The sequence below is a fragment of the Leucopleurus acutus genome, assembly GCF_964270905.1.
Source record: "Leucopleurus acutus genome assembly, chromosome: 7".
Classification (NCBI taxonomy): domain Eukaryota; kingdom Metazoa; phylum Chordata; class Mammalia; order Artiodactyla; family Delphinidae; genus Leucopleurus; species Leucopleurus acutus.
The window spans coordinates 17,965,403-17,983,667 of NC_139150.1; the positions used below are offsets into that span (position 1 = coordinate 17,965,403).

The 18,265-nt window shown below is 44.6% G+C and overlaps 1 protein-coding gene across 1 annotated transcript in view; it reads right to left on the reverse strand.

Annotated features, from left to right (window-relative positions):
• Positions 1-18,265, reverse strand: part of PAPPA (pappalysin 1) — a gene marked incomplete at its 5' end in the record, with an annotated part of 255,185 nt that overhangs the window by 162,495 nt on the left and 74,425 nt on the right. The window contains 2 exons of the mRNA XM_082842115.1: positions 7,644-8,142; positions 15,821-15,942. Of these exons, the coding sequence (XP_082698241.1) occupies positions 7,644-8,142; positions 15,821-15,942 (621 nt within the window). The remainder of the gene's footprint in view (positions 1-7,643; positions 8,143-15,820; positions 15,943-18,265) is intronic.

Below are 18,265 nucleotides of genomic sequence, written 5' to 3' on the forward strand. Positions count from 1 at the left end.
GGAAAGGTGTGGGGAAAGGCCCTGCTCAGAGAGGGGTCCAGCCTGGAGCGTGCATTTCCACAACAGGTTCCTGGAAACCATGCTGGTCTGACCATGCCCACACTGTGCCAAACCTCTTCCTCATCTACTTAAATATTCAAAACCTAAATGGAAAAAAAAAAAGTTCTCTTCTGTGTGTTTATTCTGTTGCTTCCTGGAAACAAGAAAAGCTCGTTTTAACATCTACTTTCTCCATCCGTCAAGAGGCCACCTTGTCCTTTTCCTGTCAGAGCAATGATTATGCTCTGTAGTTTGCCAGGCACGCCCTTTGGCGTCAGGCAGGGAGATGTAAAACTTGACTCGAGCATCTATTAACTGTGGGACCTTAAATGAACGACTTTACCTTTTTGGGTCTGACCTTCCCCATCTAAAAATAAAGCATACTGATAACTACACCTCATTGGTAGGCTTATAAAACTACTGAGCATATATGAAGTATTTACTACATGGTAATTATCAGCAGTAGGGATGCTAGTATGGCTAGTAGTAAGTGCTACCTGCATAAGTGATGGTGGCTAACACAGTGATTAAATGTACACTCCACTGAGGTCAGAAACTGGGTTGGTTTTTGGTAACCACTGTATCTTCAGAATGTGGCATGGTTCCCGTCCAAGGAACGTTTGAGAAATATATCAATGAATAAATGATTACTAAGAGTAACTTCTTCATAAATGCTAGTTCCCTCTTGACTACCCGTTTTACCCTAGATTCCAGTAACACTGATGGATATGCAGGAGGGCTGACATTAAAATCCCAATTTAGCAGGTGGGAAAACTGAGGTGTGAAAAGAGTAACAACCAGACACCACTTAAAGATATTAATAGACAAGTCACAGAAGAGGGAATGTAAACAGCCAGTCGATATTTGAAAAGCTGCTCATTCATGATGCGCAATCACAGGAACACCAATGAGAAGCCATGTTTTACCCATCAAATGGGCAAAGACAAAGCACTTCCATTTTGTTGAGTAGTCATGACCATGGACACACCTAAATAACCTGCAGCACATTCCTACTGTGGAATGTTCTATAGCAGTTAAAAGGAATGAAGTAGATATAGGGACCAAAGTGGACAGATAGCTCAGATTACTACATTTCTACATTCGATCTGAGACTGAACATGCTCTTCTGCCATGAAGTAGGGTAGGTTGGTTCATTCATTCTTTCATTCATTCTTTCGTGTATGCATTCATTCATTTATCAATTTTCGCTAAGCATCCACTTGGTTTCAACCATCCATCCTATGGCAAACTTCTTCAATGATCAACTTTTATTCATTCTTCAGGTCTCAGCTTAGACATGGCTTCTTCCAAGAAACCTTCCTAAACCATCTCGAGCTGGGTTAGATGCCCTTCTTGTGTTTTATACACCCTTCTTGTGACCCTCACACCATACACTTTTCATGCTGCAGTATAATCACCTGATTTCTTTGCCCGTTTCCCCCTTTAAACTGTGTGCTCATGAGACTAGGGATCTCTAGTTCCAGCATAGAGCACGGCACAGAACAGACACCTAGTAAATATCTATGAAATAAAGAAAGTATCACTGAATATGATTAAATTAGATCTTCACTATTTGGTTGATGAATGAATGAAAAAAATGAACACATACAAGAACAAAGAATGCATGCCTAGGTGACATACAGAAAGAGCCAGGAAAAGAAATGTGGCTGAGACAAAAAATGAAATGGTGACTCACCTTGAGAGCCACAGAAACAGCACGGAGGAGCCACCTGTGCTTCAGTTGACCCCGATTTGGTCTAACCTTTCCCAACGCTCCGAGGCTTACTATGGCATCACGTGTCAATACCACGGCTAAGATGTGGAAGCAAGAGACCCTTTTTCTGAGAGGTTCTACTGCTGACTCACTCTTCACTCATTTACCTGGCAAGCATTCATGGACCCTTGACTCTGATGAATGAGCGTGCTAAATTTTGTATTTAAGAATCTGAACCAGGTGAGAGAAAAAAACGCAGGCACAGTTAAATCTAAGATAAGCCAAACAGTGATCAAGGACCAAGGATCACGTTGTAAGACATCTGTGTTCCAAACAGGCTAGGATCTCAATGACGGCAGGTCACCCAGCCTCTATTAGGAGTCACTAGGAGACTCTTCCAGTCTCTGTTCAAATGTCACCTCATCACAGAGGCCTTTCTTGACCACCTGTCTAAAATTACTAAATCCTACCCAGTTGAGATATTTATTATGGAGTGTTTTCTGGTTCGTCTCTTCCAACTACATCACGGGGATCAATGAGAGCAAGGATCTTCTCTGCTCTGTTCACTACTACGTCGCTAGTGCCTTGAAAGTACTCGGGTTCATGGTGGAAATCAAAAAATATTCACCGAGAAAATGAACGTATGAGCGAACTAGAAAGTTTCTGAGCTGATTGACAGGGGTTTCTGAGTATGTGGAATCCAGAGGAAGAGATTTGAGATTTGATCTGTAAAATGTGGACTCATATCCGCAACAATTTCCACCCTGATCATATGAATATGTCCTTCCTTTATGTTTATTCATTTACCCCAAGACTTATATTGAGAATACTGAGGAGGTGAGGTGAAACAGAGGTTATGTTGGCAGCTTAACAGGTCTGAATGTGAAAGAAGAATCAATAGGTTAGTTAATTGGGACACACAAAGAAGCTCGTTGGGAGAGATGACTTCTAAGAATATTTCTAGCTCTAAATCAACGATTCTAAGAACAGAGAGGCACAAACAAAGTAGGCAACACAAACGTAGTTGTTCAACTAGAGAATGGAAAAGAGCACTAGCTTTGGAGCTGATGGATCTATGTGCAAACTCCAGTTATAGTTACACAGTCTGATAGCTGTGTAATCTCTGGGTTTCAGGTTCTTATCTGTAATTTGGCGATAGGGCCACCTACGCTGCAGGTGCAGAGTCGTTGTACAGATTAAGTCAAATGAGATTACTTAAATAAAGCCCTTAGTTAAGCATTTGACACACAGTAGGTACTTAGTAAATGACCGCTTCTCCACTTCTCTTCAACTGCTAAACTCCTTCCCATTCTTCACTCAAGAGCCATTCAAAAATATTTACTGAGTGCCTACTTTGTGCCTGGAATTGTTCTAGGCACTGGGACTGCACCAGCAGATAAACCAGCAAAAATCCAGTCCTCAAGGAGATCATGTTCCTCAATTACAGCTCAATTCTTCCAAGTTTGGGTTAGAAACCACTGACTTTCTGTTTCTGTTTTCTCCATCAGGGCATTTACTATACTGCAGTGCTACTGCTTTCCTAACCCCCTCTCTTCCCAAAGAGTGGGCACACCATGTGGGCAGACTCCATGCCTGTCCTGGCACCACTGTACCATCATGTCCTAACATGGTGCATAGTGTGTAACAGACGTCCAGTGAATATTTGCTGAATGAATCAACGATGGATAGACGAACAGATGAATATTGAAAGTGAGCTGCTATTCACTGTTCCTGGTTTGCTTTATATCTCACTTCCTCTAAGCCAAAAAAAAGGGCTTAGTTTTATCCAGAGTCTTTACTTCTTAGAGAAATCTGGAGATTCCATACAGACCCAAGTAGCATGGTGCCCAGGGCAGAAGCACTTGGCAGTCAAGTTTAGAAACAGAAGCATCCTTGCTCCTTCTTCCCAGCCAGACACAAAAAGACCTGGCCATGTACCCCATGATGCCAGACTTCCAAGAGTGGGTCTCAGGAACGGACTGTGGGTTGGTGGCCTGTGAGTTGTAATCCTGCCTCCTACCTCCTGTATCTTGAACTGTAGCCAGCTTGGATGCATGTCTGAGCTCTAAAATTCTGCCTTTGCATTATTAGAGCAGGAGGTGGTATGGTATTGTGGTTGAGAAGGTGGAATTTGGAATTAGACCTGGGTTTTAAACCTGGCTCTGCCACTACCAGCTGTATTAGGTGGGATAAGTCACTCTTCTGAGCTTCAGCTGCCTCAGAAATATGTGTCAGGCACTTAAAACAGAGTCAATGTTCAATAAGTGGTTATTGGTATTGTTGTTATTATCGTTATCATAATTATTCACAAACTACACCTTTCACTAGGCCATCCAGAACTGGTGAGGTCCATGCTGGGTACTGATTCAGATATAAACAATCTCTGCTGAGTCCCTTTTACTACCAAAAAAAAAAAAAAAAAAGTCACCTAAGAACAACTCCTATCCACAGAGAAAAGCTTCATATGTTGTCCCCTCATTTTACAGATAGAAAAAATAAAGCCCCAAAAGGTGATGCAATGTGTCTTCATGTCACATAGTGAGTTAGAAGCAGGGTCAGCACTGGTTCCGTTTTCCTCTGTCAGTGTCAGTCCTCACTCAATGCAGAGGCTTCCACTTAAGGGAGACAGTCTCCCTTTTTCCCTTGTACCGGCCAAAAGCAATCAGTCTACGAGAAGCATCCATTGGGTAAGCACAGAAGCCTCTCCCTTCATCAATGTCATACCTTGGGAAACTATCTCCAGTATAGATAACAGAAAGAATAAATATTTTTGTTGAGAGAAAAAATGAAGACAAAGGTCAAAGGGAATCATGTAATGGGTTGAGTCAGGGAAGAAAAAGAAAGCATTTTTTTTCTCTCTCCTCTTTTTCTCCAAAACAGTCTTTATATAGAACTTGTCTAAGAGCCAATTTATTTGATATGGAAAAAATGTGAGAGCAGTAAAATACACACACACATACACACACACACACACACACACACACACACACACAAAGAGGTATTTGTGTTGGAGTTTAGAACTCGAATTACCAAGAGATAAAGGAGCTGAAATGATAGGTTGACTTGGAAGGATATTTTATTTTTTCAGAGTCTCAGAGAACTTTCAAGTCAGGAAGTGGAGCCTGGCCCAGCCCAGGTCTCCAATAAATTCCTTGGGACTCAAGAAAGACAAAGAGGAAGGTCAATGAAGGCCTCAGTCTAGACCTTGTGCCTGCAACCCCGTGGGGACCAAAGAAAGGTTTGTTGAGAAGGAAAGAACAAATGGAACACAATGTAGACCCGAATAGTGGTGGTTTTGGAAGCAAACTGGCATAAGAATTGGCATTTTTACCAAGTGGTTAAGGTCTTCAGCACTAAAGTGTGTCTACAGGAAACTGGCATAGGAACTGGCATTTCTACCAAGTGGTTAAGGTCTTCAGCACTAAAGTGTGAGCGTCTACAGGAAAGTGGCAAAGGCTGAGTCATCCCCGAAATCTACAGCTCTCAGCACAGACTCTGGCACACAGAACGTTCTCAATACAAACTTGTAAATTGAATGAGTAGCCACTCGTATGAGTAAAGAGACCTCGGAGATTCCTGGGCCTTGGAGATCATTTAGAGCAGTAACCATGAAACTTCAACCACCATCAGAATCATCTGGAAAGGTCCTGTACTCAGAGTTTCTGATTCAGTTGTCTGGGCTGGGACCTAAGAACATGGCTTTTCTAAATTCTCAGATGCTGCCAGTAACGGGGCCACTCTGTGAGAACCTGATTTAGTGCAGCGGTTCTTAAACTTGGCTGCATGTTAGAATCATCCAGTGAGATTTTAAAGTCCTAATGGTTAGGCCTTATCTTCCTTACCAATTAGATCAATACCTGGGGCAGGGCCAGGAGGAGGAAGGAGGCGGGGATGCAAGTGAGCTGGAGGTGATTTTAAAATGCCCCCAATTTTTGTAGCGTGCAACTGACTTTGAGAACCACTAGTCTAGTACAACTTCCTCCTTATGGATTGAAGGCCTCTGAGCACCGGAAAGAGTAAGTGACTAGCCTAAGAATTTGGCACAGCAATTTGGTGACTTAGCTGAGAACAGAACTCAGGGTGCTTTTCCTTCTTCAGTTTAATTTCCACAATTCCACACTTATCAACCTCTGTCAGCGCTCACAGGCTCACAACTCAAGGCTGAAAAAGAAAAGCTGGGTTTAAGCTGAGGTTTTAAGACATCTATTATTTCTTCACCTCATTGTTTTATACAGAAATGTTAAGTGGATGCATATTTATAGAACTTTACCATTCTAGACAAGTGAGGAGATGAAAGAGACAGGGTTATAGAATATTTTCAAGGCAAGACGATCTTTTAAGCACATTCTCAAACACAAACCAAGTGCTCCCCCTGAGTTCTTAAACAGGTGTTCTCCATCTCTGAGTCAATGAATGGGTAAGGGTTTGCTTGCGATGTGCATGTTAATTGCCAGCATTGTAACAGGAAGTGCTGGTAAAATGTTTGAAAGTGGTTCTGTCTTTTAAAAAGATTAAAAGTTTCCTCCAGAACTTGGTTTCTATTAATAATATTTGGCTTAGCAAATATTTTCAAGTAGACAGAGCAGAGATTGTGTCTTGTATCATCTTAGAACCAAAGAAAGTGCCACAAAAGGCCCATAGAAACCGTTGACTTCAACGTTTTCATCACACGGAAGAGGAAATCAAAGCGCAAAGAGATGGACTGATTTATCTAACATTAGTATGTGGACTGGCTGGGGCTAGACACAAGGTGTCTGACTCTTGAGCTCCTGTTCTTTTCAATACTCAAAGTGTTCCCCACCCATGTCACTTGTACATAGAAGAGGTTCAACCAATGTTTGGTGGTTGACTTCATAGACTCTTGGTACCCAAATTAGGTGTAGCTAAGGCTCCCTCATTTGTTAGATTAGAGCAGAAATTGGAATCACGTCTTTAATTGAACAGTGGTTAAGTGCACTGGCTTAGGAGTCAGGATGAATTCCAATCCTGATCTCACCACTTCCTAAGCATGTGATCTTGGACAAGTGACTTCCTATCTCTAAGCTACAGTTTCCTTCTTTGTAAAATGAGAAGGAGACTAGGGCTGTGGTTGTGGGGAGGATGAAGTAAGTAAAAGATGCAAAGACCTTAGCCCATTGTCTGGCATATGGGAAAAGCACTAATGGCTTCAAAGTAAGGCAGCCCCTCTCATAAAACATAAATCCTCAGGATATCTGAGGAAGAGGTGATAGAGAGGTGGGCTGAGAAAGGAACATTAAGGACAAACAGTATCTCACATCAAAGCAATGAGTACCCGAAAAGAATCATGGAGACCTAGAGCTGCAAAGGCTCCTAAGGATCTAATGGGTAAGACCCTCTCTTCCACACTGGAAAACAAGGACTGTTACTGGTTATGTTCACCTTCCAGCAATATTCTTATGCAAACATCCAGGAACACGCCCAATTCCCAGCCAACCTGCTATAACTTCACCCCCTTCTCACCCACTGGAAAAGCAATCACAATGCATGAATACGCTTCAATTTAATATAAGAGGGAAATCATTAGCAAACTCCGGTTCTTGTACTTTCATTAGTAATACACGACTTTCTCATTGCTACTCTCATCCAGCCTCCTTCACTTCACTGTTGGGAAAACTACGCTGCAGAGAGGTCGGAGAGGCTTAGAGTTACATGTTAGGGCCGCCAGCAAGAGTCAGGACTCCTGGTTCTTTGTCCACTGTTCTTCCCACCATATTAACTCTGCCTTGTTAAGACAATTCTACAGCCAACACCAGGTTACAAACCCCTAGAAGTGAGTCTGGCTGTGATGAAGCCCCTTCCAGTGCAGGCCTCTCTGACCCTCCTTACATCCCTCTACAGCCCACCCACTTGATCCAGAGAGTGCACTTACATGTCTGTGAATCTTCTATCGAAGTGTAGGGTGGAGGCCACGTCCACCTGGAGAGGAGGATCCCGGACCACCTTGTACTGCAAGGGCTTACACTCCAGGCAGAGTGGGGTGTCTGCAACAGAGGTCAACATGGCCGCATCTATCTCCAAGTGCTCATCCAACGTGTAGATCTGGATGCCAAACACCTTCTCGCTCACATCCCGGAGTTTGATGGTCAGTGGGACATCACAGAAGACGTTCTGAGGGCCCAGGGAGATGTTCTTCCCACTGACAGTCAATAGTTTGATGTCATTGACAGCCCCACTGGAGTCCCAGTCAGTGGAGACAAAGGTCACCCAGATGGTCAAAGACTCAGGGACCAAGGGGTAGTGGAATTCCAGTTCAAGGTAGCAGCCTTGTGGCTCAGGGCAGGCTGGAGGGACTGTGTGTGGGTTGACAGCTGAATTTGGGCTCCAGGTGCGGACACTGGACTTACAGGGTTGTTCAACATCTGGATGACCTGTGGACAAGAGATGAGGGGATGAGTTCGTCCTCAGAGTTTCCTGCGGACCTCTGGTGACACTGGCCTGACCAGAACTCACAGAGAGGGTAAAAAGAGAGGGAAGATTCTCAGTGTCTTGGTGAATGTGCTGTGTGCACAGCACCCAGCTCATCCCCACACCTGCGATACAGATCTGGACGAATCACCAGACATCTGGTCAAAACTGCATTCAAGTAAGTGTCTTATGATCGTGTCGGTGCCCAAACTGCCCCGCCTCATTGATTACTTGTAGGCTTTTCTGCCTCAGATGGAAAGAAGGAAGGAACGCACATTTGCTGCACATTCACTCTGTCCTCTGAACCTATTTACTCCTTGCAAGGACTCATTTCTGAGATGAGGCAACTAAGGCTCAGCAGTGTGGAGTGAACTAAGCAGAGTCGCACAGCGTGAAGTGTAACAGTCAGCATTAGAGCCTAGTTTTGTCTCGTCCTGAAGTTCCTCGTTGTTCTCCAGACCGAATGGAAGAGCCACAAAAATGAACTAGCATCCCTGTGGCACTGCCTTTGGTACAACCTGCTTGGAATGACAGAAGGGCCAGAAACCTCCAGTGAAGAGGAGGTAAGTAACGATAGCTTCTGCCCCTTGGGCTGAGTATTCTGGGAGGAAACTGTCTAGAACCATGAATGACAGAGCTGGAAGACAGCCCTGGAGCCATCTTATCTCTTTTCCTCCCCTTCTCCACATGAGGTCATTCCATACCACTGAGCTTCTCTGAGCTCTGTCCAGTCTGACTCAGGAAGGGGAGGGATGGTTAGGAGGGGGGAGAAGGAAGGAGAGATTCTTCTACTCTTTCCCCAGAGAGACGATGCCTCATCCCCACTGATCTCAGCCTGCAGCGACTTCTGAATTTTTCTCTGCTGAGATCATTAGTCCTAGACCCTCAGAGAGCTCTCCTTTGCACTGCTGAGAAAAGTAATCAGGACTCAATGCAGTGATTGGCTCTAATTTATTTAAGGGTGTCTAGCAAGAGATACACATCAGCTGGTGAGGGTAGGATGAAGGATCTCAGGTTGTCCTATCAGCCACATTCTTTAGCATCAGTGGTTGATGGGGGGTGGAGATGCTGGACATTTCTAAAGCAAAAGGGAAAAAAATCAATCTTTGTCCGAAAAGGTTTTGATAATGTTACAGCGTAACAGGAATCACCACAGTATGAAAACTAGAAAGCCATTTTGGGTGGAAAAGCCATTCCAGCGAAAGCTGTAAATGCCTCCAATCTCCTTGCCTCTGCCCAGCCGAGGGAGAAGAGAGAAGATGTCCAGTGGAGATGGAAAAGAGAAGAGAAAAAGAGATGGGAGCAAGGGGGCTGGGGGGTGGAGAACAAGGAAAATTCAGAAGACTTTTTAGATATAACACATCAGAACAAGAAGAGATGGATGTAACTACAAGATTCCCTCCACCTCTCCTTGGCCAGGTTCATTTATTACTTGCAGCAAATGCTGGACAGAAGAGACCGGTTGTTTAAGTCAAAGGCACAAACAAGACTCCCTACCTAGGCTGAAGCCTTTCTTCTTATCGATTCTCCAACCCAGAGAGTTCCTGATTCTTTTGACTCTGTGGGTTGTTGGTACTCCTGTATCACTTATTCATTCAAAAAGCTTTATTGAGGGCAGCGTTTTAATACATACAGAGCACATTCCCTAGCCATTAATTTATTTATCTGATTCTTACCAAAATCCTGTAAGATAGTTGTCATTATTGTCTCTGTTTGGTAGCTCTGTTTCACTCCATACCATATTCAGTCTTTAATACAGGGCCTGGCACATAAATAGTGAACACAGTGGACATTCAATAAATATTTGATAAGTGAAGAATCTTCTATCTTGTTCAAATATGGAGCTACAAAAGGAAGTGAAGGCTCCACGGAGTATTAGAGCCCGCTGTGCCACGGCAGGTGCCAGGTGAACACCCCCCCGCCCTCCACCATGGGCTCTCCTGGAACTGGCAAGCAATGGAGCAATCTTTCTCCCTTCCTCGGAGAAAATGACTGTCAGTGGTGGGAGCCACAGGAGAGCAAAGATGACAAATCTGTCTGGCTCACGCTTTCATCCCTGGTTCACTGTTAATCAACAGAGGGACCAAGTGCTTTCCAAAGGACAAGAAAGTGAGCTTGGTCATTATGCTCAAGTAAGTAAACAGGACTAGAAATATTTGCAAAGTGTGTGCTTGTCTGGTTATCAGAGACCAACTTTTAGATGTACAAAAGAGCCTCAAGGGGCCCTGAGTCCAAGCCATCAAGAAAGCAGCAATCCCTTAATAATACCAGTCTTCACGCACTGGCCACGCGCTGTGTGCTGGGCACTGTGCCAGGCACGCTACATGCCTCAGCTCTTTTCATCCTGGCCATAAGTCTATGACGTTGGTCTTATGAAACTCATTTTACGGAAGAGGAAACAGAGCCTGAGATGGTTAAGTAATTCCTTGGTGGGGAGTAGGATACTATGTGATACTGTTGGTCCAGGGATCACGCCAAGCTTTGAAGGAATGAAAGATGGGTTAAAATATCAACTATACAGTTTCTCACAGTATCACCTACTCTAATGATGCTTACCCGACAGGGGTGCTATAATACTCAAATGGGATGAGATACTTAACAGAGGAACATATTCACAAGTACATTGGCTCTGTTTTGAAACATAAGGAAGAATTAACAAGGGAAAGCTTGGGGAAAGGAGGTATTCCAAGCAAAGAGAACAGTTGAGAGAGAATGTGAAATAAGATGACTGTGGTTTTGAGTGCAACGGGAAAGCAGTAAGTGGCGGTAAGGCTGGCATGCTAGGCCGAACCCAGATTATGAAGGGTCTTGTACATCACTTTAAGGAAACTGAACTTTATGCTGAGAGAGCTTGGGAGCTACTGAAGAATTTGAAGCAAGCAAATGAAAGCTGTCTTTCAGAAAAACCAATGTTTGGAGTCACAGATACTCTCCATCCATCCATCCATCCAGGGAATAATTGTTGACTGTCTGGTCTGTGTCCAGTGTTAGGCTATAGTCACTGGAAAAACAGGTTTTGCAGACATGGTCTCTGCCCTCATGGAGCTTCTAGTCCAGTGAAAACAGTTAAGAAACTGCTGTACTAATTCAGATAATACACAACTGCCGCTTGTACAAAGGGAACATCAGGGATGAGGACAAATCAGTGTCCCTACGGAAGAAAAATGGATGCAGCTGGGAAACTAATTGGATGTGTGGTGATAAATCTGGGAGAAGGGTTGAGAAAAGTAAAGGGAAGGGAAGGGGAGGGGAGGGGGAGGAAGGGGAGGGGAGGGGAGGGGAGGAGAGGAGGGGATGAGGGAAGAAAGGAAGGGGGAAGGAAGAAAAGTACAAAGGAACTGTTACTTCATTACCAATACACATCTTTTTGTATATATGCTGACAAAATGAAGAGTTACATGTTCATATAAGCTGTCCACTAGAGATGAGGCCATATGTGACGTGAAATATATTTATACATACCTATGCTGATTTAAATTTACATTTATGATGATCTATACAGACATCTATTACATATCTTTGTGTATATACACTGCAGCTGTTGACACAAATATAACAACTTGGTGTCAGGTTTTTTCTAGATGAATCCTTTAGCACACTGAAATATTCTGGGCAGAAAAATGGGGAAAATATTCACACAAGTAAGAATGAAAACAGCCAGTGCCATGTGTTAAATCTCTCATGGAAAACCCAGGAGTTGCAATGTATTATAGGCTTGCATAAGGGATCTTCACTGAAATTTGAGTCGATCAGATCTAGCTATCTAATTCCTGAGCTACAAGCGTATCATGGTATTGAATACCTCAGAAAATATTCATCTATGAAATATAGTTTTTGCTCAAGAGAAGGGAAAATAGGTTTCTTCTTGGTACAACCATGTTCTGTGGCCAAAGGCAAGAATCTCTGTGATTGTATTTACCTGAAGTTCATGAAATGGAGTTAATGGAACATACTGAATGTGCAGTAAATATCTGTTAAATGAAGAATTTTCTATCCTGTTAATATGGAGTTAAAATATCACAGCTGGAAAGGACGTTTGTTCTACGGATAATAAAATATCACAGCTGGAAAGGCCGTTTGTTCTACGGATAAGATGCTATCTTCAGAGAAGCAAAGTGACTCACTCAAGGGCACAGAGCACACTGATGGCCAGACTCAGACCAAAATCCCATCCTCGTCAGCGCCCCCCACACCCATGCTCTTTCCCCAACCCCAGAGATACTCTGGCATCGCTCACAGACTGGGGAGTTTTATGTTAGTTTGGGAAGTCCAAAAACTTAAACACGCAAAGATAAATAGGATGAAAATGAGTTGAGAAATAAATTGCAGAGTTTGGCTCACGGAAAAGTTTATTTCTTTAAGAATATTAAAAGGGTCTGAGCCAAATGGATCACACAGCCTGTAATAGGATGCTCTAAAAAAAGAACAGAGCCTCTTCCTGGCCTGCCTGTACTAAATTTGCATATCCTGAAGGAAAACCCGGGGCTGCTGGGTTTCCTTGGAGGCCTCGGTCAGCTCAGGGTACAGGGGGCGCTCAGCACTTCAGTGGGACTCCACTCTGCATATCATGCTTGAAGAGGGTGAGGGGTGAACCAGGAACAGACCTAACCAATTGACAGTTTGGCTGGATGGAGGTGTGGGGAGATACCAGGAAATTATTTCTTTCGTTCAAGTGGTAGAACAAACCAAGATGATTTTAGCCAGAAAAGTCTCAGGGTAGAGTCTTGCTACTTCTTCCTCCCAAATCTCTCTCAATTCCATTGATTCTTCTCCAGTACCACTGCCATTGACCTCATCCAGGCCACCGCCATCCGTCTGCTGGATTCCTGAAACAGCCACCTGGATGCGCCCTTTCCCCCATCCACTCCTCCCCCGATCTCTTCGCCACAGAGCAGCCCAGACGATCTTTCTAACAAGCACACCTCACCATATTCCAGGCACCTGCCAAGGCACGTGGCATCTCCTCACTGCCCTCAGAATAATCCAAACCCATCCTCGTCCGGACATCACACATATCACCCCAGTCCAACCTCTCCCTCACCCACACCTTCCTTTTCATACTCCAGACCCATTTAAGTTCTTATCCCATTATTGAAGAACTTTCGTTTATGTACGTTATATCTATTAGACGTTACCACATTGTGGATTAAAACTGAGAAACTTTAAAACACAAGGACACATAAGTATGTGTCCCATTAGCTGTCAGAGCAGTAAAACATCGCATGCCATGCAGCTGCTGGGAAGCTCCACTGTACACTCAGGAAAGAATGAGCGTGAAAAAGGTCAACAGTGGCATAGCATTATTATGAAAATACCTTTGGACTTTGAGGACACACTACAAAGTCTTAGGAACCCCATAAGCCTCCAGATCACACTGAGAAAACCAGTGCTCTAAACATATCCAACTCCTCTCACATTCTTTTTTTTTTTTTTTTTGCGGTACGCGGGCCTCTCACTGTCATGGCCCCTCCCGTTACGGAGCACAGGCTCCGGACGCGCAGATGGTTCACGGGCTCAGCCGCTCCGCGGCATGTGGGATCTTCCCGGACCGGGGCACGAACCCGTGTCCCCCCGCATCGGCAGGCGGACTCTCAACCACTGCGCCAGCAGGGAAGCCCCTCTCACATTCTTAAATGTACCTTGTTCACTGGTGTGTTAACATTTCCTGGGTGGCATGAGTCTCAATTTGGGGCGAGGTCCCCTACGCAGCACAAGCCTCATCACACCCGATGGTGATTGCCCACGTACTCATCTGACTCCCCTATTAGACAGTCAGCTCTGCCCAGTCCATGTGCCCGGCACAGTCCCTATGGTGGGCAGAGATGAGATGGGTTCATTCCTTGCATGGAAGAGACCCATACCTTCTTCTGTGAGAACCCAACGTGAACGTGGGTTCAGTTTGGGTGAAAAAGTTACCACTGCAGATTTTAAGAAGAACTTTCTAACAGATGGAGCTAGAATGGGAAGGCCAAGGAAATACACGAGCTGGTGCTGGGAGAGCCTCGGTGAGGGAGGGCACAAAGGGGATTCCTGCCCGGGGTGGGACCTGGGGCTGGATGACCCCAGGCGTCCCTTCCAGGGCTGACAGCCTGTGATTCTGTGAGGTTGAGCTAAGGGTTTCTCCCAGGCATCCCTCTGGCTTTACATTCCGGATGAATTTGTTTATAGAGTTCCCCAGTTCCCCAGTTCGACTCTCATTTTTATTTTAAGCTATTTTAGAAGATAACAGAGCACAGCGCTGTCATTTTTCTCCCTCACTTTTCTCTCTGATCCCTCTCCCTTGCTTTATTCTATCTCTGGCTTTTTCTTTTTCAACCTTCTTTCTAAAAATATAAAGGGAGACGGGGGAGTTCTCACTGAACCTCAGTGAGGAGTCAGATTCTGCTCCCTCTGGTGGACTGGGGTCCCCACCCAAAGACAGCTGGCAGGAGCTGACCTGCCTAGCAGAATGAAGGACAGAGAGGGGGCTTCTAAGTGGAAGTCTCTGAAGGCAACGGAGGGCGAGACGGAGGACTGAGGGGTCTCTGCCAGCCTGGCTTCAGGGACTAGACCTGTGCCCCAAAGAAAGAGACGCTGCAGGAGGAAACGGAATAGGCAATTTTCCATGAGATTCTCTAAGTTGCAAGCTCTCTTCCTTCAGGGCCAAGCGACAGTGCAACAAAGCACTGGGTGAAAGGCAGTTTCTTAATTTCTCCAGAAAACTGAGGGGCAGTGAGCTGTACTGTGAGGTAGCACAGAGATGGTTGGCTCCTGGGGAGGCCTGGGAGACATCCCTGTGCGGGGAAGGTCTGGTCATGGGTGGAGCCGCAACCGTGGCAGTCATGAGGTGCTTCCTTCTAGTGCCTTGCGGATAAGTGGATCCTGAAAAGGAGGTTTCATGGAAGGAAACCGAGAGGAAGAGCTGTGACACATGTAAGAAGGCCCTGGGTACCCCAGAAGTAACTGTAGAAGAATCAAAGGCTAGTGGTGTGTATTGATTCTAACGCCACCTGTTTATTTATGCCCTCTCAGGCTGCCAGGGTCTGGGGCACATATAAACATACACATACTGTGTCTTACCAGGTGTGTGGCCTTGGGCACTTACTTAATACCTCAGGGAATTTGTTTCTTCATATGTAAAGTGGCATGACATGCTTAGGTCAGTGCAGATGCTCAAAAGACTTGTGTTGAACAAATGCATGAGTACTGGCCTTGATGTGGGGTTTCGAAAGGGTACAAACTCCTACTGATACAATGAATAAATTCTGGAGTTCTAATATACAGCATGGTGACTATAGTTAACAATACTGTACTGAAAATTGCCTAGAGAGGAAATCTTAAATGGTCTCACTTAAAAAAAAAAAAAACATAAATATGAGGTGACAGATATGTTAACTAACCTTACCGTGGTGACTTTGAAATACATCCATGTATCAAATCATCACATTGCACTCCTTAAACTTACATAGTGTTATATGTCCATGATACCTCAATAAAGCTGAAGGAAAAAAAAAAGACAAAAAAAAATACTGGCCTTGTAGGGCGATCTTCAGATCAAAGGAGACAGTACACGAAAACGACCAGCAAAATCATAAAACTCCAACTATATCGAAAGTGTTCTTTGCACACCCAACCAGCAAAAGAGCTTCCAGGCTGGCTTACCTTCTGCTTCCCGAGGACTCCAGTGTCCTGATGGGCCACAGGGCATCGGGGAGGAGGCGTTGAAGGCATACTGCACCAGGATTCTCCCTTCCAGGCAAAGGTCACATGCTGATCCCAATTCTCTAGGAGGCCAAGGAAAGAAGGAAAATGCACCGACTTAGGAACAGTTGAATGAGTCCCTGGCTTGACCAAGCCGAAGGCGGAGGTTACAACCCGTCTGTGTTCTCCAGTCTTCCCAGAGCTTCCAGAATATGACCGTGAGTGAAATTCTTCCCCACAGCCCACGAGGGCCTTGTTTGGGCCTAAGTGGCTTCTTTTCTGGTGGGGGATACACTTTCATTCTAAGCAGCCCAGAATCAAAAGAATCAACTTACGACCTGCACTAATCTTCATTTCATCAAACATTTAAAGTTCCCTTGAAGATTTGATGTGTGGTTGTGAGAAAATCTTTTGCCCCACTGGACCTCAAATTTTATTCTTTTAACAATATCTGTCAGGTACCTACCATATGCAGGAACCATCCAGTATCCTAGGTATTAAATAGGAAGAAGGCGTGGTTCAGTTCCTTCACCTGAAAATGAGTGGGCTGAACTAGATGATGCCTAAAGAATCTTCTAGCCCTGACATTCTGGGGCTGGATGAGTCACTCTTTGATTTTACAGTCAAAAACAGTTTCCTAACCATGCCATCTAATTCATTTTAGCAGCTTTCCAAGGGGCAAGCCAGTCCCTCGATGGGACCAGCCCAGCCCCAGAAGCAGAATGTTACAGTGGCTTTCCCTATCATCTAGTGTCTTATGTGTCTGGATTCAATCTCCCTTTAGCCACAACAGCCTCTGGGATCCTACTTGTTCTCCCGACTTGGCTCCTGTTTAGGAGACAGTTGCTGGGAAGGGAGGGGGATAAGCCCTCTCCTCATGTACGAGGGTGAGTGAGCCCAAAACTCTGTGAATCTGAGCAACTCCTACAGAGGGACTGGAAAGGGAAAATGTCAAGAAATGTCATAGCCCAACCCATTATTTCTCAAAATGCAATGGTCCTTCCAATACCTCTTTCCTAGAAGAATCACTAGACTTTGGCTACCTGAAAGATACAGTGGAGGAACCCTATCTCAAGCCTTAGGGCTTCTGCTTCATAGGGAACCTCCGTAGCCCCTGGGCTCACATGCTTATCAACATCACAGTCTGCTGGTGGTCCTTATTCCTCCTCCACCCAGCTGCCAGGGAGCTCAACCCCAAACCTAAATCTGAACACTTCACGTCCCTGCTTACCTACTTACATGGTGGTCAACATACGTAGTTTAATGTATGTATGGATGGATGGATAAATACCAGTCGTTCCAATATGTTGCTAAGACCCATGATGAACCTAGTCTAGACCCTCAAACTGCAGATTCTGCATCCTCAGCCTTATCACTGTAAACATGAAACCATACATAGGTAGAAATGTTATAAGCACACTAATATTCAGTGATAGGAGAATGATTAAATGGCCTAAGGTTAATCTGCTCAGTGCAATGGTAAGCAGTTTTTATAAAAAATACTTACAAAGATTACTAAATTTTATGGAAAAATGCATTAGCTATCATGTTAAGTGAAAGAGTCATATTCAAAACTGTATCTATAGCAGCATCTCAATGCTGTTCTAATAATCTTTTTTTTTTTTTTTTTTGCGGTACGCGGGCGTCTCACTGTTGTGGCCTCTCCCGTTGCGGAGCACAGGCTCCGGACGCGCAGGCTCAGCGGCCACGGCTCACGGGCCCAGCTGCTCCACGGCATGTGGGATCTTCCCGGACCGGGGCACGAACCCGTGTCCCCTGCATCGGCAGGCGGGTCCCCTGCGCCACCAGGGAAGCCCTGTTCTAATAATCTTAATGCAACAAAATATTATCAGCAGTAATTTCTAGGTGGTAGAACACAGGGTGATTCCTCCCTCCCTCCTTTTATTCCTTCTGGTTGTCTGAACTTTCTGTATATTTGCAGTATGTATAAGGCACTCCTGGACTAGCAGTAATGATGATTATACAAATATGCTTGCAGGCAGGGGGTGAGGAGAGCAGAGAGAGGTGCTCAGCACCACTCTGGTTCCATTACAATGACCACAATCCATGCATAGCAACTCAGAGTCACAGGACTGGCTTTATGACGACAGTGAGATTACAAACATCCTTGTATGGAATCAGGAGTCACGCCGACCTTTATGGTAATTGAGCCTTTCTACTTCTTTAGATGCTCTGTTTTAGATGATACACATATAGTCACCTGCGCTTCACTGAGTTCTTGACACAGTGTGGGTTCCCAATAAACACTCTGATGAGTGAATAAGCCATCATCCACCTGACAATAAAGGTGCCTATTTTACACAGAGCTCTACCAAGTGCATTCCCTCATGTTCGATCACCGGTTCATGTGTTCATTCAATATTTCATCTATTCATTCAGTGGATA